Genomic DNA, 23768 nt, shown 5'->3' with positions numbered 1-23768 from the left:
TCCACCTACTGGCTACTGTGAATATGGGTGTATTAGTTTGCTAAGGCTGCCATAACACAGTACCACAGATTAAGTGGCCTAAACAACAGACACTTATTTTCTCACAGTTCTGGAGGCTAGAAGTCCAAAATCAAGGTATCAGCAGAGTTGATTTCTTGTGAGACCTCTCTCCTTAGCTTGTAGATTGCGGTCTTCACAGTCTTCTCTCTGTGTGGCTTTGTCCTAATCTCTTTTTATAAGGACACCAGTCATACTGGATTACAGCCCACCCCAATGATCTCATGTAACCTCTCATGTAACCTTAATTACCTATTTAAAGACCTTATCACCAAATAGGGCACATTCTGAGGTACTAGAGGTTAGGACTTCAACATATGAATTTGTGGGTGAGGGGAGAGAAGCAATTCAGTCTAAAACACTAAGTGAGCAAATATCTGAGAGTCTGCTTTCAATTCTTTGACATACCTACCCAGAAATGGGATTGCTGGATCATATGGTAATTCTATTTTTAATTTTTGAGGAACAAGAATATCTTGCTTTCTGGAGGTATCACATTCCCTGACTTCAAATTACATTACAAAACTACAATAATCAAAACAGTATTATATTGGCAAAAAAAATACACACATAGACCAATGGAACAGAATTGACAGCCCAGAAACATATATATGGGCAACTAATTTTTACAAAGGAGCCACAAACATACAACAGGGAAAGGAAAGCCTTTTCAATAAATGGTGTTGGAACAATTGCAAAGTCACATGCAAAAGGATGAAACTAAATTTTTCTCTAACACTACACAAACATTAACTCAAAATGGATTACAGACTTGATAATAAGATCTAAAATAATACAATACAAAGAAGAATATATAGGTACTAACCTTATGAACCTTGGTTTTGAAGGTGAACTTGACCCCAAAGGCAAGGGAAGTAAAAGCAAAAATAAATGGGACTATATCAAACTAAAAAATTTCTACACAGCAAAAGAAACCATCAGCAAAACAAAAAAGGCAACCAAATAAATGGGAGAAGATATATGCAAATGGTACCTCCAATAAGGAGCTAATATCCAAAATCTATAAAGAACTAATACAACTCAAAAACAAACAATCCAATTAAAAATGGGCAAAGGACCTAAAAATAGACATACAGACAGAAGACATACAAATTTCCAACAAATATATAAAAATATACTTAACTGGCTATAAGATAAATGCAAATCAAAACCATGAGATACTACCACCTCACACCTGATAGAAAGATACTATCAAAAAGTGTTGGAGAAATTAGAACTCTGGTACACTGCTGGTAGGAATATAAATTGGTGTAGCCACTATGGAAAACAATATGGATATTCCTCAAAAATATTAAGAATAGAGCTACCAAAATTAAAAAGAAAAGAATAGAGCTACGATATGACCCAGCAAACCCTTTTCTGGGTATCTACCCCAAAATTTTGAAAACACTTATTCATAAGATATATGTACCACTATGTTCAGTGCAACATTATTCACAATAGACATAGAAACAACCTAAGTGTCCTTTGGCAGATGACTGGATGAAGAAGTTGTGGTACACGCACAGAGTGGAATACTACTCGGCCATAAAAAATGGTGAAATATTGCCATATTACGATAACATGGATGGATCTTTGAGAGCATCATGATAAGTGAAACAAGTCAGATGGAAAAGGACAAGAACCCCCCACTCATATGTGGGATATAAAACAGAAAGAACAAACAAACAAAACACACAAACTCATAGACACAGACAATACTATGATGGTTACCAGGGGGAAATGGGGTGAGAGGAGGATGAAGATGGTAAAGGGGTGATAGAAGGAGACTATACTTTCGGTGGTGAGCACATAATGCAATATATAGATGATATATTATAAAATCATACACTTAAATATATTATAAAATCATACACTTAAAGCAATGTTAATATTACCCCAATAAATTTTTAAAAAGAAAATCTGTACTGAAACATATATGTCTTGTAAGTACAAAACAAAAAATAATATGCAAAGTTTCAAACTGTGATCATTGAATTTCATTTGTTTATGAAACACCCAGTTTATAATTTAACATAATAAAGACATTATAACTACAAAAGATGTTGCTTTGTAAAGCATATTCTACCTACTTATTTTTTCTCAACCCTTTCGGCCCATCTTTACTCCTCTCAAGACAACAAAAATCACCAAGTTCACATCAAGCATCATATATTGCACTTGTTTTTGCTGGTTTATATGATTATTTGCAAGTTCCTAAGCACATTGCCTTAGCTGCCTTGGTTTTGGCAAATTTGTATTCAGTGTGACCCAGGGCAAGCCACTGCACCTCCCTGGGGCTCAGCTTCCTCATCTGTGAGGTACAAGTGGTGGGCTGAGAGCTACACAGAGGGGCCAGACAGAGGTGATGCAAAGTAGAATAGGCCCGGGATAATGCCGGAGAGAGTAGTGGGGACCCTGGAGAACTGGAGGGGACAGGCCCAGTTTAAAGGGAGCAGCCACAACCTCATTGCTATTCAGAGTTGCCAGCTGTTCTGGTTTCTCATAAAAAGTGGTGGGAAACTGGGTTTTTGTGGGAATTCCCTATTTCTTAATTTAGCAATAATTCAACCTCAAAAAATCTCTTTCATTTTTATTGGATATATACCTTGGAGTAAAATTGCTGGCTCAAATGGTTTAAGGACTCGTGAAATTATTTTCCAAAGTAGCTGCATCATTTTACATTCTTATCAGCAATTCGGGAGGTCTCCAATTTCTCACATTCTTTCCAACACTTGTTTGTCTTTTTTATTACAGCCATCCTAGTGGGTACAAAGTGCTATCTCATAGTGGTTTTGATTTGCATTCCCCTGATAAGTAGTGATGTTGAGCATCTTTTCATGTGCTTACTATTTGTATATCTTCTTTGGAGAAACGTCTGTTCAGATCCTTTACCTATTTCTTAAGTGGGTTATTTACCTTTTCATTGTTGAATTATGAGTTCTCTAAATAATCTGATACAAGTTCCTGTGAGTCACATTTTTGTCCCCCAAACTTAATGCTCAGAATATTCTACTTACTAAGATAGGAAACTATTCTAATACATGTGGAAAACAGTGTAAACAGCAAAATGGTGTTTTTTTAAATATGCCTATTAGATTTTATCAAATTTTGATGATGTGATACTGAGGAAATTGGGTATTTCTTTTTTCTGTAATCATATTGAATTTTAACTAAAATAATTCGTAAATGTATCTATTAAATCTCAAAGAATACTCTAGGTTTCTTTTATATTTTAATTTTGTCTTAAACAGGCTAGTAGCTTACTCCTAGTTTCCAAAAATAAAAGATAAATATTAGATTGAAAAATATTTGCAAACTGGGTTTGCTTCTGGAGAGGTGAATCTCTGGATCACAAGAGGTCAGTAGAAAGAGAAGGATTACTTTTGACTATATTTTACACTACAGTAATGCCATTTAAATAATTTTAAATTATCCACTGACCGGTTTGGCTCAATGGATAGAGCGTCGGCCTGCAGACTGAAGGGTCCCAGGTTCGATTCCAGTCAAGGGCATGTACCTTGGTTGCGGGCATATCCCCAGTAGGGGGTGTGCAGGAGGCAGCTGATTTCTCTCTCCATGTTTCTAACTCTATCCCTCTCCCTTCCTCTCTGTAAAAAATCAATAACATTTAGAAATAATAATAATAATTTTAAAAAGAAAAGCACTTCTAGAGTAATCTCAGTAATCCCCTTAATCTTAGGAGGAATATCGATAAAATTAATAACTAAACACTCAGACAAGAAGGGGATATCACCAAATTTGAATATCACCAAATATATGTTTACAAAATAACCCAAGATCCATTAGAGGTTTATTTAATTATATATAAACTCAAATCCCCACCCCCCTTAAAAATAGAAATAAAAACCCAGTGACACACCACAATTACATATTTTCTGACCACCTTGTTTTTAGTTTTGAGGTTTAAGTAGGTAAATAATTTATCTTTCTCATAAGGCTTAACCAGCAGGATCATTTTGTACCCACAGGAGTAGTGAATGGCATCTTAACAGCTGAAAGGCAAAAGTCAAATAAAGTCCATAACTGCATCGTTGTTTTGACCCAAAAAATAACCTGGGTCATGTTTATTGCTACACAGCGCCTCTCAAAATAGCAGCCCTTGAAAACTGGTGGTTTACTTAACCCAAGAAATCTGTGAAGGTTTATAACATAAAATCAACAGCTAGATAGGGAAAAGCCACATTCATGTTGCTCTTTAAAATCAATTGGAACAGACTCTGTTTCCCATATTGTAAACCCATCTTGGGTTTTTGATCAGCAAGAGAACTTCTAGCGTGACTCAGTGCTTGAGCTTCAACCTATGAATCAGGAGGTCATGGTTCAATTCTGGGTTAGGGCAGATGCCTGGGTAGCAGGCTGATCCCCAGTGTGGGACGTGAGGGAGGCAACCAACCAATGATTCTCTCTCGTATTGATGTTTCTATCTCTCCCTCTCTGAAATCAATAAAGATTTTTTTTAAGAGAGAGACCTTCTTATACTGTGTCCAGAATTTAGGAGAAAATGTATCAAGCTAAAAGTGAAGTGGTTTTAGTTCTTTGAAACCTAGAGTATTCTTTGAGATTTAATAGATACATTTACGAATTATTTTAGTTAAAATTCAATATGATTACAGAAAAAAATACCCAATTTCCTCAGTATCACATCATCAAAATTTGATTCCCACATTCTCAAATACATCAACTGGAAGACTTATGGAAGATTCCTCCCTTCACTCCCTCTTAGCAATGGTCTGTATTCTTATAATTTTCTTTATAATTCAAATGAACATGATTTATTTTTTTAAGATATATGTGCCCTGAATCGAACCGTGACCTGCTGATTCATAGGTCGCTGCTCAACCACTGAGCCATGCCAGCCGGGCTTAACATGATGATCACGCAATTCTTTTCATAAAGAATTTTTGATATCGTAAAGGTCAGGATTTCTAACTATTTCACATATCTTCAACTACTAGATAGATACGTACAGAAATAGAATAGGACAGGGCAGGGGAATACAATGTCTTTAATATCTCGCATCCACCTGGGAGGCTCAGACAAGCAACTCAGAGGATGGCTTTAGATGGGGGTTTTCAGGAGGAGTGAGCTCTGAGCGGAGCCCAGAAGGGGACAGGCCCTGGTAATGGGGAAGGTGAGAGAGGAAGCCGGTCTCCCACACTCCTGCTCTCAGCCCTACTTACTGCCCAGGGAAAGCCACAGCCCACTGCCAAGTTAGTTCTCCTTCTCCCAGCTCCTCTAAAATCAATATCACACTCTTCCACCATTGTCTGCAGATACTTTGTTCCCGCAAAACCACCACATGGCAAATTTCCACAGGTTAAAAACCTAACTTTTATTTCAGTGGAAGAAAGATTGTGCATTTCTGAGCCCTTAAATTAATCCCCAATTTAAATACTATGAAAATGGACCAATTACCTAAACAGTGAGCACTGGTATCATGACAAAACAAGGTGGTTTCCCTTCATCAATGACTCTTCAATATGACTTGGGCTTTTGTTGTTACTAAGGGTACGTTTAAGCTACCCTCACAAAGCACACGCTCGGTATTTATGTGATTCATTTATGTGTTTATGTAATTCGTTGCCATTCACAGTGTAGGCCTTGGACTAGCAGCATGAGCATCACCTGGGAGCTTGTTAGACACACAAACCCATGGGCTCGCACTGAGTCAGAAACTCCGGAGGGTGGGGCCCGGGAAAGTGGGTTTTAATCAGCCCTCCAGGGGCTTCTGATGCACACTGAAGTTTCAGAACCATGGCTGTAGTTAAACCATTCTTGCCAAAAAGAAAAAGAAAGGAAAAAACAATAGAAAGAAATAATCAATGCCTACTATGCACAAGATTATCCTGTATAATAAAAGGCTAATATGCAAATTGACCAAACAGCAGAACAACCAGTCGCTATGACACGCACTGACCACCAGGGGGCAGATGCTCAATGCAGGAGCTGTCCCCTGGTAGTCAGTGTGCTCCCACAGGGGGAGCGCCGCTCAGCCAGAAGCCGGGCTCATGGCTGGCGAGCGCAGCAGTGGTGGTGGGAGCCTATGGGGACGGGCCTAAGCCATCAGTCGGACATCCCCTAAGGGCTCCCAGACTGCGAGAGGGTGCAGTCCGGGCTGAGGGACCCCCACACCGAGTGCACAAATTTCGTGCACCAGGCCTTTAGTCTTCTATAAACTAGCAAAGCATGAGTAATACTGTGAGAGGGGAACGTAAGCATCGAGAACCAACTATTCAAAGTCAAAGATGACAGTGGTCCTGGAGAGTCACAGTAATTCTCCCTGTCAAGGCCTAGGACCCACAGATCACCTCTCAGAAATGTGAAGAAATGTTTCATATACCGAAGGAGATGGAAAATTCACTATAAGTCAAACCAAATTATTTAAACTCAAGTGAGCACATCTCAGGTGTAACCATATTTCCTTCAAACTCTCAAAAAAAAATGTCGTATCCCTAAAACCTTTCCTAGCCTGCTCAACTGCAATTTTGGAAGTGTCCTTGTATTTTGTTCTGGAGGTCACACGCTCATCATTATTCTTCTTTATTTCTCCAGTAAAGGGTTACCTTCCAGTTCAACATTTACCTCAGAAGAGGGGACCATCTACTTGACTTCTGAGCCAAATGCTCTGGAAATGCAGGACGATAATGCCTCCGTGCTCGATGTTTATTTAGTAAGTAATTTCTAGTTTCTTCCCCTTCCCTTCGGGTTTACAAATGGATACAGGTCATGGTTTACACGGAACAAGTTCTGTAAGACCAGGCATGCTTGGGTGTTCGAAGAAATAGTGGCACCCTGTCACTTCTACAAATGGTGCGTCTTTTTACAAGCCATGTTTTCCCACCATTCACGTAGAACATTACACGAAAGAATATCTAGGGTAAGATACTAAATCACCAGGTGTAATAAAAGGGCAGATGCCTTAATGCTGAGCAAAGTGAGGCTCCTCGATGTTATTCCCCAAGTAATGTTGTCTCGACTCAACTGTATTGCCTTGTGTGTGAATCTTCATTTGAGGAAGACTGCCCTTGAAAACTTGGTGCCCTAGAAGCACCAAGGGAGGTTGTGGGAAGAACCTGAATTCAGCATCCAGAATCTTGGCTCCCTCCCTCATTAGTCACCAAGCAGCTGTGTGATCTGGGCAGGGACCTCTCGGGCCGTGTGTCCTTATTTGCCAAAGAAGAGAAATAACACCTGCCCTGCCCACCTCACAGGCTGCTTGGAGAATCATGAGTGACCATGTGTGTGGACACCCTTTACTGTCCCTCAGGCTGTCTCTAGAGGCATAATTGGATCGTTAAATGAGGCCTAGGACGCTTCTCCGGACTGTAAAAGAGGAGAGTGCACATTTTCCCTGAAAAGTATATCTCATGCTCATTCTCCACGTCCTTATACACCTGCACCAAATCTCATGGGACGGGGAAATGTTGATTTAGAATTTTCTGCTTTTTAAACTTTTGCCAAGCCTGAGCCTGTACACCACATCACTGTTATTGTGCAAGCTTGACGTCGGGAACCAACACCACTGTCTTGTAGTAGCACATCTCCACACCTCATTTTATGCTTCTCCATATCCCCCAACGTAGCACTGCGTTTCCTAAGTGTACTCTGCAGGACTTCAGTCACCCAAAATTGTACTCCTCAGTCCAAAGCCCTCTAGTGTCTCCCTCTCTCTCCTGGAGTAAACTCCAGTCCTCAAAGCCCTATCCAATCTGGTCTCCCACGCCTCTCTGACCTCTGCCCCAGCCTCTATCCTCCTCACCAACGCTGTTCCAGCCACACTGGCCTCCTTCATGCTCCTCTCACAGACCAAGCATGTTTTTGCCTCAGGACCTTTGCACTTATTACTTCTGTCTGCACACCATCCCAGCTGTCCCATGTTTATTCCCTCACTTCCTCCAGGTCTCAGCCCAAACATCTCCTTCTCAGAGAGGTTTTCCATGAAGACCCACTATATAAAACAGAAGCTCCCTCCCCAGATAAAAATGTTATGGAAGAATTTTTTTACAACCCCTGCATATCCTGGTTGTGGCAAACAGAATTTTTTCCCACTAAGCAATGCTCCTCTTCACACTTTTAAAAAGTAAGGTATGTGTATATTTAAAAATCTTCACAGAAGAGTTGGTTCCTCTCCATAACCAAGAAGATAAGAAATTAAATAGGAAAATACATATATACAGTACTTTTTTGGTCTCATGCTAAGTTTTGTTACATCTGAAAGTAGAAACCAAGAAAGCTGAAATGAAAGACCATGTGAAACTTCATCTTCATGAGCTGAGGACTCAGGCCACTTGTGTGGATCTTTACAAAAACCAGATGTGCACCAACCGAGGGAGTGTGATTCTGCTGAGGGGAATGTAAGATCACAAGGTGGTTAAATGGCATAGCCGGTACCAGTTCCTTATCCGTTCTCCCTTAGCCCTCTGGTAGAAAAGCTGTCTTATTCATCATTGTGTTCCACTTGGTAACTATCAGTTTCGTTTATGAGTACACTGCTTCTTAAATCTGGTTTTATTAGTGTCTAATTTTCTTGTTTTATGTCTTTGATATTGAAAGCAAAGCATTTCAGCAAAGGGTGACACTTGCCTCAGAAGCCATAGAGGAAAGCTGCGGTATCCATCACTGATTGTAGTGAGAGCACTTGAGGATCAAGTAGATAAAAAGGAATCATGGGGGTTGGGAACTGAAAGAGAAGGTGGAGGTGGTTAGCTGGCTGGTGTGTCTGCTGACCAGTTATCCCAGCCCAGCTTTTGTGGTGGTTCAGAAGCACTGGAGGACAGGGAAGGGAAGGGAGGGGGAGTCAGCGTATGGAGAGAGTGACAAGATAGTGGAAATTCTTCTCCCCAAGGCTGGAGGAAAACTGATCTAGCCTCAGCTTATTTTGTAGCTAATAACAATAAGCTGTGAAACATTTTTGAGTGTCTCCTACATGCCTAACACTGTTCTAAATACTTTATATATATATTAACTTATTTAATACTCACAACAACCCCATGAGGCAGATGTGGTTACTAGCTTCTACTTTTTACAGATAAGGAAATTAAGGCACATGGAGATGATGCAATTTGTCCTGGTTATGCAGCCAGTAAGCAATGAGACTGGCGTTCAAACCAGTAAACACTAGCCCCGAGCCACACACTTAACTGCTGCCTGGATTAGGAATTAGGCTTCCTTTGCAAGATGCAAATTAGACCTAGAGAAGTTAAAAGGCGCAACCAAAGTCAGACAACAAGGTAACATTGCACAAACAATGTAGAGGATACAGAGACAGCTTGGGTTAATAAGCATTGATTCTTTTTAAATTTCAATACAGAATGAGAATGTTCAAGAAGAATGGTGTAAGGGAAACAGTTTGGTATTGTTGGAAGAGCAGAGGAGTTTGAATAATAATCATAGCCAAACTAAGCATGTGACCTCGGCTGGGCACTGTCCTGGTGCTCTTCTTACACTAGCTCTTTCATGAAGGTGGGTGTTATATGTGTCTCCATTCATGCAGATAAGGAGACCGAAGCACCTGATCAGCTCTCTGAGCTGGTAGATGGCAGAGCGGACAGTCCAATCCAGCCCTACCTACACGTGGAACCATGCAGCACCCAATCGCTGTACTTGTTACTGATGATTGTCACAGTCCCACAGCCATCACGTTCAGTCATGCTTTTAAAAGTGAGAGATGGAGCCAAAACAGGACGGAGTGGAGGTTTTATGTTGGAATGGTTTTTGTACAATTCCACTTTCATCATTGTTTCCATTTTTTATGGTTCTAGTATAGTCATTCTTAAACCTTCTGATCTCAGGACGCCTTTATACTCTTAAAAGTTATTGAGGAACCCAAGAGTTTTTCTGTATGTAAGTTCATAGTTAAAAATTAAACTGATAATACTCTGAACAATAAAGATAATTTTTTAAAAATTAAGATGAGAAATTATTTAAATGTTAATTCATTTAAAATAACTCTATTAAATGTTTATGAAAATAACTATGTAATCCAGAACAAAATAAATTTAGTGAGGAGAGTGGCATTATTTTACATTTTTGCAATCCCTAATGTGTGACTTAACAGAAGTTGGCCTCTCATATGTTTCTACATTAGTCTGTTGCAGAATGGCACATCATTGTACTTCACATGTACACCCGTGACAGGGAGTGAGAATGAAAAGGCAAATAACACCTTAGTATTAATAGGAAAAGAGTTGGACCTCATGGATCCCCAGAAATGATAGCCCCTACAGTTGTTCTAGTCCTTCAAATTAGTCCCTTCACCTGTTGCAGAACCAAATGGGACGTGAATTAATTACAAATAGACATCTGCATTCTATGCCTGTCTCTGCCTCTCAGTCATCATTGACCTTAAATTAATCAATCATTCTATGGGGGCCTCAGTTTTCTCATCTATAAAATGGATCATTAAATCATCGCTAAGACCCTTCCAGCTCTGACCATCTGTGACTTATTCTAAATTACAAGGTGTTGCAGACTAGGCTTGTCCAGAGTAGATACAGTCATTTCTCCAAATTCCACTGTTTCACCACATATTCTACCATAAACTTTCACAATAGTTAAACTTAAGTTTGATGGCAACATATCTAGAAAGTTCTGCACCATTACCTTATAACTCTAGGGTATGTTTTCCTGCTGGAGATTTATTTTTTACTAGAGGCCCGGTGCATGAAAATTCATGCACTGGAGTGGGGGGTCCTTCAGCCTGGCCTACCCCCTCTCACAGTCCGGGAGCCCTCAGGGGCGGGAGGCGACCTGGCGATCAGGGGAAGGCGACACCCCCATCACACCTCTGCTGCTGCCACTGCCGGCAGTGCAAGCCTCGGCTGGCCCTGGTTACCTGAGCCTCGGGCAGCCCTTGTCGGCTGGGCAGCCGACATCCAAGGCTTGCCTGCACCTCAGGCTGGCCCTGGGCAGCTGGGGGGCTGAGGGCGGGTCCAGCTGCACCGTGTGCCTGCCGCCCCCCCCTGGCTGGGCTGAAAGGACTGGGGGACTCCGGTGGGGCTGAGGGGACTGGGCGCCACCATCTTTGTGACAGTGTGATGGCCAATTTGCATATTCCCTCTTTATTAGATAGGATTTTGTATGCTCTTCCAGATCTGAAAGGATACAGCCCAGTACCCTCCCCTTCAGTATTCTTATTTGCCTCAAGACTATGAAAGAGAACGGAAAGGAAAAGCATGTGAAGGGAAACCATCTTGCCTACACCTTTGTCTCTCCTGCCTCTTGACCTAACTTGAATTCTCTTAATCAGAGCTACCTTTACCTGAACGGCACTTGGAGGCTTCTGTGGTAACATTGTGTTCCATGTTGTAACCAAACGTCGTCAGATTTCTCTTGTAATGTTTCTCCTCCTTTAAGATACAGCATTTCTCTCTTGGTACTTGTGACCTCCCCTGGTGCTATTATTTGTACTAATGGACAATACTGCTTATACCTCTTTAAAAACATATCTTTTAAATGCAAATGACTTATTGCACACCAGAAAACATCTGAAATTTCTTTTAAGGATCGCCCCACATATGTATATGTAAATTAGGCCAGCTATCCTGCTTTTTCCTATGATTTGACACAAAATTAAAAGGATAGGGTACCTTATAAGACAGCTCATTATTCCACTGTCCTTATTAAAATATTTCGTTCAGGCTCCATGTCCCTAGCTATCTGCACTGCTCTGAAAAGGCCATTCACCTTCATACTCTAGACCAGCGATTTTCAACTGTGCACTTCAAGAATGTTTAAAACATTTAATACCTGACTATTTAGTCAGGGGCACTGACCTCTTTCCCTTAGATTGTCAAATAAAAAAATGACAACAGTCAACATAATAGCTGTCCTGTGTGAATGAATGAAAATTATACCTATATTTGGTCAGATTGACAAAAAATACTTTTGTGTGTGTGTGTGTGTGTGTGTGTGTGTGTGTGTGTGTGTGGTATAGAATTTTAGTACTTGGTTTATATATGCCATGAGATGAAAAAGGTTGAAAATCACTGCTCTGGAGTTTCAGGTTATCTGAATCATTTGCAAATATTCAAATCAAGGGAGGTGTTTCAGAAGATGATTTTATCCCAGAACCAAAGATGTGTTTTCCATTGAATTTTGAGTTGATGACATAGATTAGGGCAGTGGTTGGCAAACTCATTAGTCAACAGAGCCAAATATCAACAGTACAATGATTGAAATTTCTTTTGAGAGCCAAATTTTTTAATCTTTTGCACCCGGATGTCGAGTGTGACTCGACACGGTTAGCATTAGAATAAAGGAATCGAGAAAAAAGCAAGCAAGTGCAAAGGGTTAAACTTAACTACTTCTAACACCACTTCTTTAAAATAGACTCGCCCAGGCCTTGGTATTTTGTGCAAGAGCCACACTCAAGGGGCCAAAGAGCTGCATGTGGCTCTCGAGCCGCAGTTTGCCGACCATGGGATTAAGGTATTTAAAAGAATACAATAGAGATTAACAGGCTCTACTGACTTAAAATGGGCAATGGTGGGGTCTTAGGAGGAGAGCTAGATTCCACTGTTTGAATAGTCGGACATCCTAAGGCACTGACATGGTCGCGGTAGCTGTTATTTCAGTTACTAAGGCAGCTTCGTTGCCTGGCGTAGAATGCAATTTGGTGTTGATGGGAAGAGGAACAACTAACAAAGTCATCGCAGCAGAAAAATGTTGTGGGTGACTAGCTGGGGATGGATAGGTGAGAGAGAGACAGGATCACTTTTTAAATATGGATAATTGAAAGATGGCTGCTACTCAAGAGTGATTTTCTTGCCTCTATTATTTAGTCCCAAGGATATGCCCTTTCTTTTTACATATTATCATCCTCTCAGTAATAGGTAGTTTCACTCAGGTACGTGTCTCTGCAAAACGGCTATTTGAAGTGCAAAGATGGCTGTGGGCAAAGGAGAAGAGAGAGCCGAGCCATTTTCTTGGCATGCTGGTGTTGGAGATGGCGCTCTGATGTGCCGCTGCTGGGTGGCCTGATGACTGAACGTGTCCTTAGGGTGGTTAATAACACTCTTTGATCATGGGACAAGGGCGGCAGAGAAGTGGAAATGATTGAATTAACAGCTTCTCCTGTTATGTGTGAGAAAAAGAAGGAAAACATTTTAAATCAGGTCAGGGTGTCTTAGAAAATTCAGTGGAGCTTTCTGACAAGAGAAATGGCACTTCTGGATTGGACTCGGTTGGCGTTGCGGTGAATGGCACACACGTGAAGTAGCAGGTGTCTTTCATCCCTCCTTCTCTGGCTGGTGTTGGCTGCTGCAAGGGGTGTTCATTTGAGACAGTGGCAATTCTATTGCTTCTCGGCAGAGAACAAGATTCCCCACTGACACAAAAACAAAGACAAAAAATGCTGCTGAGGTTTTTGGTAGGTTTTAGTGGGAGCAAAGTAGGAAGAGGAAAACACTGCCTTTGGATTGGAGGCCATTTAACCAAAATGCCACTTCCTTCCGCCATCTGACCACTTGTTGAGAAATGAGGAGATTTCAGGAAGGCCAAAATAGGGCCCTTTTTTTAAATCTCCAGAAATGCTTGGTCCCCTTAAGTAGTTGGAAGTCCTGAAAGAAAAAAAAAAAAATCCCACGGCCTGAGCACCATGGCACCTAGAAGTGATTCCTGTACTGAAATGAGAGATGCAAGCTTCAAAATAATGAGGCAACCCGTCAGGCTAGATTAGGAGGGTACCAGGAGGATTTTACTTTCAACAAACAGTATTAAACTACAGTTTAAGGATTCGCTTAGGGAACGGGAGTTGGAGTTTGAAGGCACACTGGCTGTTCAGTTACATTAGGCCCACAGTTAGCCATTGAATGACAGCCCGCGAGGCTGCGGCAGTTTTGTTGTGTTCTGTCCTTGCTTTACGGTGAGTTGTGGCCTCACAGGCCAGCTTGGTTTCCTCCTCCTTCAGCTTGCCTGGGTGTCCTGGTCTCGGCCATGCATGGCCCCATTCCCCACTCACGTTTCATCTCCCTGGCTGAGTCACTGGGAGGTTCGTTAGATGTGTCCAAATTATTTTGGAATCTCACAAAAAGGTGCCAGGTAAATGAATGTGTTAGCAGATACAGTCACCTGTCGGGTGCCTATAGTATGTAGAAATAAAACCCCTGAAGTGAACCAGGGCATTGGTATTTCAAAAGCTCCCCACACATCCAGGGCTGAGATGCAGCTCTGAGCATCCTGTCAGTCCTCTGTGCTACATGTAAGGCAGAGCTGTGACTCCCCCAGGCTCCCCTCCTAAGCTCAGCCAATAGCTTTGCTTTACATTAGAGAGAGAAAATACACTTGATTCCCAGGTGAACAGCAGGCTCCTACCACACTCAAGTTTATGAACTGGGCTTGCGAATGTGTTCCTGGTTCCTGCAGGCCTACTGCCACCTACTGGTAGGAAGGCCCCTCTGACCAAGGGGGCTACGTGATGGAAGTCCTTGAAGGGAAGCTTAATTAAGAGTGAGTGTTATCACTCAATGGACTGTTTCTACTCCACGTCTTTTATGTCTTTTATCGTAGCCTCCGTGCTGTGCGTGCACGCTCGCCAGGGGCACGTCCTTCGCACGGGACAGGCAGCATCTTCCTCCTTTCAAGTTGGACTGGAGGCTGCTGTTACAGTCAGGCACAAAACTAAAGGTGCTCATCTTCCCTAGGGTGGAAGGGTGCCTTTCTCCATCCATGCAGGCCCGGTCCACTTGAGCCTCTTTGAAAGGGCTCGCTGGCAGTTCGGGGGTTCAGCACAGAAACTGCTCTTTTCTCCTGCTTAGGCAGCAACTTTAACGAAGTATCAACAAATACAAGTTGGAAAAAGCCTTTTCTTCACATTCACTCTTTGATAGGTCGTCCCTTACAGCTGCTCAGTTTCTAGGAGACTGTACCTTTGCCTTTTTAAGTAACCCCCTATAGGGGATGGGATTGAGTATAATAAAATTCAAATATATGTAGAGCCTTATTTCTTTTTTTAAAAAACTTTCTAAATTTCAGTAATGGCTACCGTATTGGTTTCTTTGGGCTGCCATAACAAAAGTCCCACAAACTGGGTGGCTTAAACAATGTAAGTTTATCATCTCACAGTTCTGGAGGCCAGAAGTCCAAGCAGGGTCGGTTCCTTGGGAGGCTGTGAGGGAAGGATCTGTTCCGGGTTCTCTCCTTGGCGTGTGGATGTCCATCTTCTCCCTGTGTTTTCACATTGTCTTCCCTCTGTGTGTGTCTGTCTCCTGTCCAAATTTCCTCTTCGAATAAGGACACAGTCATACTGGATTAGGGACCACCCTAATTATCTTACTTTAACTTGATTATCTCTATAAAGACCCTATCTCCAAGCAACGTCACATTCTGAGATACTTGGGATTAGAATTTCAACATATGCCATTTGGGGAGACACTATTCAACCCCTAATGGTTAAAAGTACTGAGAGGGAGAAGCTTCTAGTTCCTCCTCTGGAGACCATGCCTGGGAGCTGCTGGCATCTCAGGCTTTCCTTCTACGTACGTGGGAGAGAAGCCAGCGCTCCTGTTTGAATGAAACCAGGCCCATGTTCCTCCCCACAACATTCTCCTAATGCAGAAGAAGCAGGGGTCAGAGTGGATTCGGTTGCGGCCCAGGGCTATATGATGTATGAGATAGTAAGGTAACCCTTTGGGTTCACAATTAGCTGGGAAGTCCGCTGTAGAATCGTGAGCCGATATAAATCACTGATGCCCTCAGGCATCCCGTGGGTCTTCGGAAAACAAATCAATCAGGCGGGGAACCATGTTGAGATACTGGGGCTGCACTAACGGTTTTGAGACGAGAGGCCGTAATCCCAAGTCCATCCCACGAGATGTCCAAGAGGAGTGCCAGCTCTTTCCCTGGGTCTCCCTGCCGGTCGGCAGAGAACGCCCTGCTGGGGCACCTGGAGGCGGGCAGGAGGCCTGGCCCTCCACCTCAGACTTCCACAAACCTTCTCCCAGATTGGGGACAACATGGTCGTCTTCATCTGGACTGTGTGTGCCCTTCAAGGACATTCCAAGTCCCACGTCCCGCATCAAGGATTGTTAGTTAAAGGCCCACAGTCCCTGGCCCTTGGAAAAGAGTAATTTCATCTCATTCCGAGTCTGATTTTTTTAAGTGCAAAGGTAGGAAATTTGGACCCACGCTTCTCCAAGTTCCCTCCATCTATCAGATCCCTTGGCGGTGAGGTCAACTCCATTCATACGCCGTGTCCTGATTTCTACACTAGCATAGGTAGTCGTTTTACCTCCCAAGAAAATGATGAGCTTTGGATTCCTACTGCTATTGGACAGAGAAATCCCCCACCCCAATCTGTCCCCGAGTGATTGTGCCTTGGGAAGTAATCCCCAAATCTGAGGTAGATATATGAATATAATAAGACAGATATATGAATATAATAAAACAGAAATATAGACCCTTAGGTAAAAGAAAAAAGACTCAGGACTTCCCACAGCCCAGTGGTGGCTGCTTTCTCAGAAATCCCTGAATTTCGAATGCAGGGCCATCTAGTGACCCAGAGGAGGACAGACTGCAGAGCCACGGGGAGGCATCCTGACGCTTTTACATGCCCGTGTGGTGGTGCTGCGTTTGGACTGAAGTGATGTTGCGGCAGGAGGAGTCGTGCTCTCATAGCAACAGAAGGAACATCGGCCAAAAGAATAAGAACAACATACAGCAGAAAGGGAAGAGTGCAGGGCTGGGGGAAGCAGAACTCAGGAATTGCTGATGGAAGCGGGCTTGGTATAGGAACAGGATATAGATAACAGGCTTACTGCCAACAAAAGCCTGGAGAAAAATGCTCTACTCGGAGGTACTTTGGGAAGGAACTCCAACCTCAAACCAAAATGAGGCTCCTGGACTCCAGAAAGGAAAAGATCCTGCTTTGAGGGGCCCATGGGCTGAACCCTGAAGTAGTTGTAGTTAAAAACAAGAAATAGCACCCCTGAGGGTTAAAACTTTCAGAATGGGAGACTTCGTGGACTGTTTAGTGCTGAGCATTTCGGCCAGTCTGACTGTCGTGAAGTTGTGCCTCCTTTCAGCTCTGCCCTGAGATTCCCTCACATCACATTCCAGGTCTTAGGAAATCCTATTGACTAAATAGAATTTTTAAACAGTAGGCTGAGGGGTATATGTGTCAGAGAAAAGACTGAAAGAGGTGTGGAGTGAGAAATAAACTAATATTGTATACCAATTATATTTAAATAAAAATAATAAATGTAAAACTAAAAATTACATATAGTATTTGATAGAATCTTGTGGTTGAAATGGAATTTTGTGATTATCTGACACAGCCCCGCCATGACTGGTGAATCTGCTCTGCTGGCCTCTACATATCGAGTATCTTCTGGGTGCCGTGTTTAGGACACACACCTTTCTGCTTCAGCTCTACCCAGCGGCCAGTCAGCCTCAGCCTCACCCCCAGTGACAGCAACTGCCCCTCCCCTCCAGTGACCACTCATTTCTCTACTCTGGTTAGAGAGCACTTCCAGGTTGAAGCAAAACTGGCTTCCACACATTTGTTCCGGTTCTGGCCTTGGACTCACTTAGCCTCACCCATTGGGTCGCAGCAGATGGCGCACTGGGCCCATGTGCTGGGGTGGAGGGAGGATGAGGATGCTTGATGGGGGGGACGGGGAGGGGTGAAGCTTTACCACTCCACTCACTTTACACATTCTGATATTCCAACCCGCCCCCCGCCCCCAGGATCACAGCCACCTGGGCCACTATTGATGACAATGTCACACTTTTAGGTGTCCTAGGACTAACTAACCTCGTGCCTAACCCTTTCTTCCCATGGCTAGCCTTCACATATCCAGACAACTATTATGCCCCATCTCTATGACTCCTATTTTCTAGACCAAAAAGCCCAGGTCTTCAGCCATTTCCATCGAGTCCTCAGTTTGGAGCCCTTCACAGGTGGATTTTCTCACACATGACTCAGATTGATATATGTCCCTCTCAGAGTCTGGCATTAGAAACCAGACACAGAACTCCAGCGGTCATCTATAGGGCCAGTAGAGCAAACTACTACTTGCTTTTATTTTTTGGTTTTAAGAAAGCAGGGCTCAAATCTAATTAGTAAGACCTTATCATTTTATATCACTGATTGATATGTACCACACATCAAAGTTATCACATTGAGCCTAAGTAAAGTCCACCTTAACATCTGCCCCGAGCATGTAGGCAATTCCCATTTGCCCACTGCTCTAGCTCACAGCACCAACCACTGAAGCTATTTCTGAAAGATGATTTCTGAGTAAAGATGATTTCTGAGTTTGAGCATATTGTACATCTAAGCAGGGAAACCTCTCTAACATTAATAAGAGGGAACAATCTAAATTATTAAACAAATTGGTAAGTTAAGAAAAATTACAACTAACAATAGGCTCAAATTCCACAATGAAATACTGGTTTTTAAATAGAATCCTCTTGGCCAGCTGGTGTGGCTTAGTGATTGAGGATCAACCGATGAACCAGGAAGTCATGATTCAATTCCTGGTCAAGGCAAATGCCCGGTTGCGGGCTCTATCCCCAGTAGAGGATGTGCAGGAGACAGCCTATCAATGATCCTCTCTCATCATTGATGTTTTTATCTTTTCCCTCTCCCCTCCTCTCTCTGAAATCAATAAAAACATATATTTAAAAAATAAATAAGTAAGTAAGTACAATCATCTTTACTTGACATAGTTTCTTTTCTAACAATTTTTGGAGTCATTTCAAACTTTTACTGAAGTTTTTTCAGCCTCCAAATGAAGATGTTAGGCCACACAATCTCCGTGATCCAGCTCAAACCTTCTTAAGTACTACTATGGGAGCATTAGCATATGCCGGGCACTGTGCTAAGTGATATGTATTATGATTTTTGTATATTGTATTTTTGTATGTATGTGTACTCATGTTTGTATATATGTGTACCCATACACACTACCTCTCCATAGAAAAGTTTATCCCTCACAACTATTCTATACAGTGGAGTAGTTGTTTTTTTACCTCCATTTTACAGATAAAATAAGGTGCAAAAAAAGTTAAGTAACTAGCATAATGTTCTATAGCTGTAATAATTAGGAAATCAATACAGTTAACCCACTGTGTCTATCTCTAAAGACTGAGCATGAGACTGCTTCCCCATATACAGCTTAGTGGAACTGTCACTGGTTGAATTAGCTGCCTCTGATTTTAAATGATTATCATATTAGGTTAAGTATTTACTGGATATATCTTCACTCCCTGGCCACAGGAACAGTGTTTGAAAATGAACACAGCATTCATGAGTTCAAGACAGTGTTCAAGTTGTTCTGATTGGCTTCAGACCTGATATACCACAGCACATTCCAAGCCCTGTGCACCTGGAGGGCAGGAGTGTGTCTTCCAGCGGTCGCCAACTGGTGGTCCGTGAGGTCCGAAAGGTTGGCGACCGCCGTCTTATGTGGTGCTGCTTCCTTCTGAGTCTCTAGCACTGGGCTGTGATTTAGCAGAGACTTGATAAACCTTGATGTCAATAACATATTGCGGATCCGCCAGAGATGCATCTGCTATGCTCATCATCGCAGAATCCCAGCCTCATGCACCCCAACTTCAACTCGCACATTTCCCAGGCACAAGTCACTGGGAGAAATAATGGACTTGTGTTCCCACTCATGAGGAGCAGTTATCAATCAACACCAAAACTAAGTCTTACAGCTGCTTTCTTTCTTTTCCCCCCAGTAAGTGCAAATGGTGACCACCTAAGCAGATGGATGAGACATGAACACAGTGGTAGGAGAGACGTTCCTCCACTCCAGATTTCCCAAAGGAACTTGGCTGAGCCCCACGACACAGAGTAACAATCAACTGGACTTAGGAGTCTGCGAGATGTCAGGGGAGCCTTGGTCCATGGGCTGATCAGCAGATGTGATGTGAAAAATACCACACTCTTCTATCATTTGCTGTTGCTTGCCGAACTGTGAAGAACTGCATGAACTATATTTAAGCTGCTTTCTATACCATTGCCAATCACTTTTTTGGACTTGAAAGTGCTATTTTCCTATTGATACTTGCATTATTTCATTTTGCATGCATCCAGTGATTATACATAAGCAACACATGTAATCTGCTTATATATATTTTTAAAAACTCATCTGTGCAAAATGGTACATAAAGTATAAATCCTGCTCTTTTTGCAAAATTATAATCACAGCCCATGTCATTAAATGTTTAAATTGGTTTTATCTAAAGATCAGCATAATAGGTCTGCATATACTTTAGAGATAATTAGCCTCTATAAAGATGTTTTCACTGTTTACTAGTGAAATGAGAAAAGCAGAGCTATTTATAAAAGGCCTTATGTCGTGTACATACACGTTGTCTTTGAAATATTTGTGATTTAGTTTATTGCTTGTAAAAGAGAAATTATATAATTTATTTAGTAAATACTATTGTAAACTATAGTTTTATTGAGAAAAATAAAATATTTTGTTCTCAATTGTGGTAGTATAGTAATTCCAATGGTTTATGGCCTGTATATTTCTATTAATTAAGAAGAAATAACTTAGATGCTTCTCATTTTTAGATATTCCAGAATCCTAAATAAACTGACTCTCATAGCAGATGAAAATGGACAGAAAATTCTCTGGCCCTGGGAAGCCAATAGCAGGTCCTGCTCAACTTGTTCAGGAGATTTTCCCCAGTGTCCTGGTATATTAGCCAGCTTTTACTGTTATGCTATGGTAACAAACAATCCCAAAATCTCTGGATGGGGATCTAGAGCAGTCCCTATTTAGAACATGTCACTTTTATGGCAGAAGAAAAAAAAAGGTAGTGTAACCAAGCAATGGGAACTCATAAAAAAAAACTTCAGCTTAAATGCTGTTTACAATACTCACCTTCCACTGGCCAAAGCAAATGACAGAAACAAGTCCAGTGTCAAAGGAGTGAAAAGAATACTTCTCACATAAGAGTGGACTCAACAGAGAGAAGCAATGAATGTTTTAAACAATGAATATACCTACACCATCTCATGAATGTCCCAAGCAGCTCAGGCTCAAGAAGCTGCATAATCAATCATACACTGGGGGGGGGGGGGGCGGGGGGAGAACATGAGAAAGTAAAATGACCAAGGCTGCAGAAAGACATTCCTGATGAGTAAGATGTTCAGTGTAAAATCTTTACGTTTTCTTGTAAGCAAACATGGTATTAACTTTTGAAATGCTAAAGGGATTGCTGTAATGAGAAGAAACAGAGAAACCTAGCCATTAAGAAATATAATGGCAATAAATAAGTACCTATCAATAATAACCCTAAATGTAACTGGACTAAATGCTCCAATCAAAAGGCATAAGGTAGCTGATAGCTGAATGGATACAAAAATATGACCCTACTATATGCTGTCTACAACAGATCCACCTCAAAACAAAAGACACACACAGGATGAAGAGTGGAGGGATGGAAAAAATTTTTCCATGCAAATGGAAAAGAAGAAAAAAACCTGCAGTAGCAATACTCATATCCAACAAAATAGACTTTAAAATGAAGGTCGGGATTCCGAGGATGGCAACCGGCAAGAAGGTAGGGGAGTGTGTGAAAGGATGAGGGAGCAATAGAGGAGTGTGTGGACATGTGTGGTGTGTGTATGTGTGAGCTAGGGACAGTTAGATCCTGCAGGTCTTCCAAGGAGCTGCCAAAACAGGCAGTCTTAGATGGCGAAACCCCACTTCCTCCTTGGACACTCCAGGGGCAGCCAGCGCGGGCACAGAGACCACGCCATCTTGAAAAACAGAACTGCTTGAGACTAGGATTCTAGCCTCACCACCACCCAATCTGGTCCCAGATGCAAACCGGGAACCTACAGCCACTGGGGACAAAGACCTGTGACCACAGCTGCAGATCCACAGACACCAAGAATCCAGACATCCAGGCTGCAGATTTCTGTGAGTCACAGAGCCCATCCTCCTCCCCACAGGCTCACTGCAGAGCCATAGGAACTGCTGGACCCACCCTGCGCAAGGAGGCCTCCTGCCCACACAGGGCGGCTCTGACTCCGCTGCCCGAATTTGAGCCTGGGCATGCAGACACTGGGAATCTGCTTCCCGCAGGGCACAAGTGCACGACCAGACTCCACACCCACACAGGGCGGCTCCAGCTCCACTGCCCGAATTTGAGCCTGGGTCCGCGGACACTGGGAATCTGCTTCCTGCAGAGACCAGACCCCATGCCCACACAGGGCAGCTCCCACTCTGCTGCCCGAATTTGAGCCTGGGCACACAGACAGTGCGAATCTGCTTCCCACAGAGTGCAAGCACGAGACCAGACCCCATGCCTACACAGGGCGGCAGTGCCACCTGACTTTGATTCTAGGCAAGTGCACATGGAAGTCTGTTTTTCACAGCTCAGGAGTGGACCTCTTGCCAACACAGGGCGGCTGTGCAACACAGCCCCCCAAGTAAACCAGGGACCCTGATTCTCTGCGTGAGGCAGCACTGAGCACAGTGACGACTCTGTTTCTCATCACGCGCGCCTGGGGTCCCTGATTCCTAGTAAACACACACTAAGAACCAGTGACTCCAACTCTTGGCGCATGCGCACACAGGGACCCTGATTCTCAGTGCAAGGCTGCACCAAGCAACAGAGACTCCAATACTCGATTCTCGGTGCAGACAGAGGAGGACTCTGACACCTGGCATGCATTAAGGGACTCTTATTTTTGGCACACACCAGCCGGGTCTCTTTATCAGCATGGCACAGGCAGGGTTCCTGATTCTAGGTGCATGCATGAGGCTGCACTGAGCACCAGTGACTCTGATCCTGGGCAGGCATGGCTCCCACCAACCCACAGCAGCCAGAGCTCTTCAGTGACACTTGGGTGGTGCGAAGCTCCCACTGCACACGGCCCGGGCCTCTGCAACTCAGCGTTTGAACCTTCTGGGATAGAGTGGGGAGACAACAAAATAATCCCTAGAGGAAAGGAAAGAGGAATCACCAAGAAAGGAAATAAGTAAAATGGAGGCATGCAACATGACAAAAAAAGAATTCTGAGTAATGGCCGTACAGTTCTTACACCAGATGGACGAGAAAATCAACAACCTATGCAAAAATCAAGAAGAAATCAAAAGTGATATACCATATTTTCTAGCATACAAGACGACTTTTTAACCCAGGAAAATCTTCTCAAAAGCCGGGGTTTTACACACCGGAAAATACGGTACTCACTCTCAGCTCCAGCACTGGAATAGCAGCTTGTGGGGGATACAGGTACCGTATTTTCTGGCGTATAAAACCCCGGCTTTTGAGAAGATTTTCCTGGGTTAAAAAGTCGTCTTATACGCTGGAAAATATGGTAGCTACAATCAAAAACACCATGGAAGGTTTCAACAGTAGACTAGAAGCAGCAGCGGACTGAATTAGTAAGTGAGAAGGTAGAGAAAAAAGCCCAAACTGAACAGCAACTGGAGAAAAAATTAAAAACCAGGAGGAGAGCCTAAGGAAACTTTGGGACAACATGAAATGAAACAACATCCGCATAATAGGTGTGCCAGAAGGAGAGGAAACTGAGCAAGGATTTGGACCTAATTGACATCTTCAGAGCATTTCACCCTAAAGCCACGAAATATACGTTCTTCTCAAGTGCACATGGGACATTTTAAAAAATAGACCACATATTGGGTCACAAGCAAAGTCTCCCCAAATACAAAAAGATTGAAATCATATCAAGCATTTTTTCAGACCACAAT

At 42.7% G+C, this 23768-nt stretch overlaps 1 protein-coding gene across 4 annotated transcripts in view; it reads left to right on the top strand.

Annotated features, from left to right (window-relative positions):
• PIP5K1B (phosphatidylinositol-4-phosphate 5-kinase type 1 beta) overlaps positions 1–20440 on the top strand; it is a 291346-nt gene extending 270906 nt beyond the window's left edge. For all 4 annotated transcript variants that reach the window (XM_079790914.1, XM_079790913.1, XM_079790916.1 and 1 more), the window contains exons 14-15: positions 6634–6751; positions 19768–20440. In XM_079790914.1, the coding sequence (XP_079647040.1) occupies positions 6634–6751; positions 19768–19770 (121 nt within the window). In that variant the 3' untranslated portion in view covers positions 19771–20440. The remainder of the gene's footprint in view (positions 1–6633; positions 6752–19767) is intronic.
• The last annotated feature ends 3328 nt before the right edge of the window (positions 20441–23768 follow it).

The sequence above is a fragment of the Cnephaeus nilssonii genome (genome assembly GCF_951640355.1).
Source record: "Cnephaeus nilssonii genome assembly, chromosome: 14".
Taxonomy (NCBI): domain Eukaryota; kingdom Metazoa; phylum Chordata; class Mammalia; order Chiroptera; family Vespertilionidae; genus Cnephaeus; species Cnephaeus nilssonii.
Note: the sequence above shows the minus strand (reverse complement) of the source record. Positions and strands in the feature narration are given on the sequence as shown.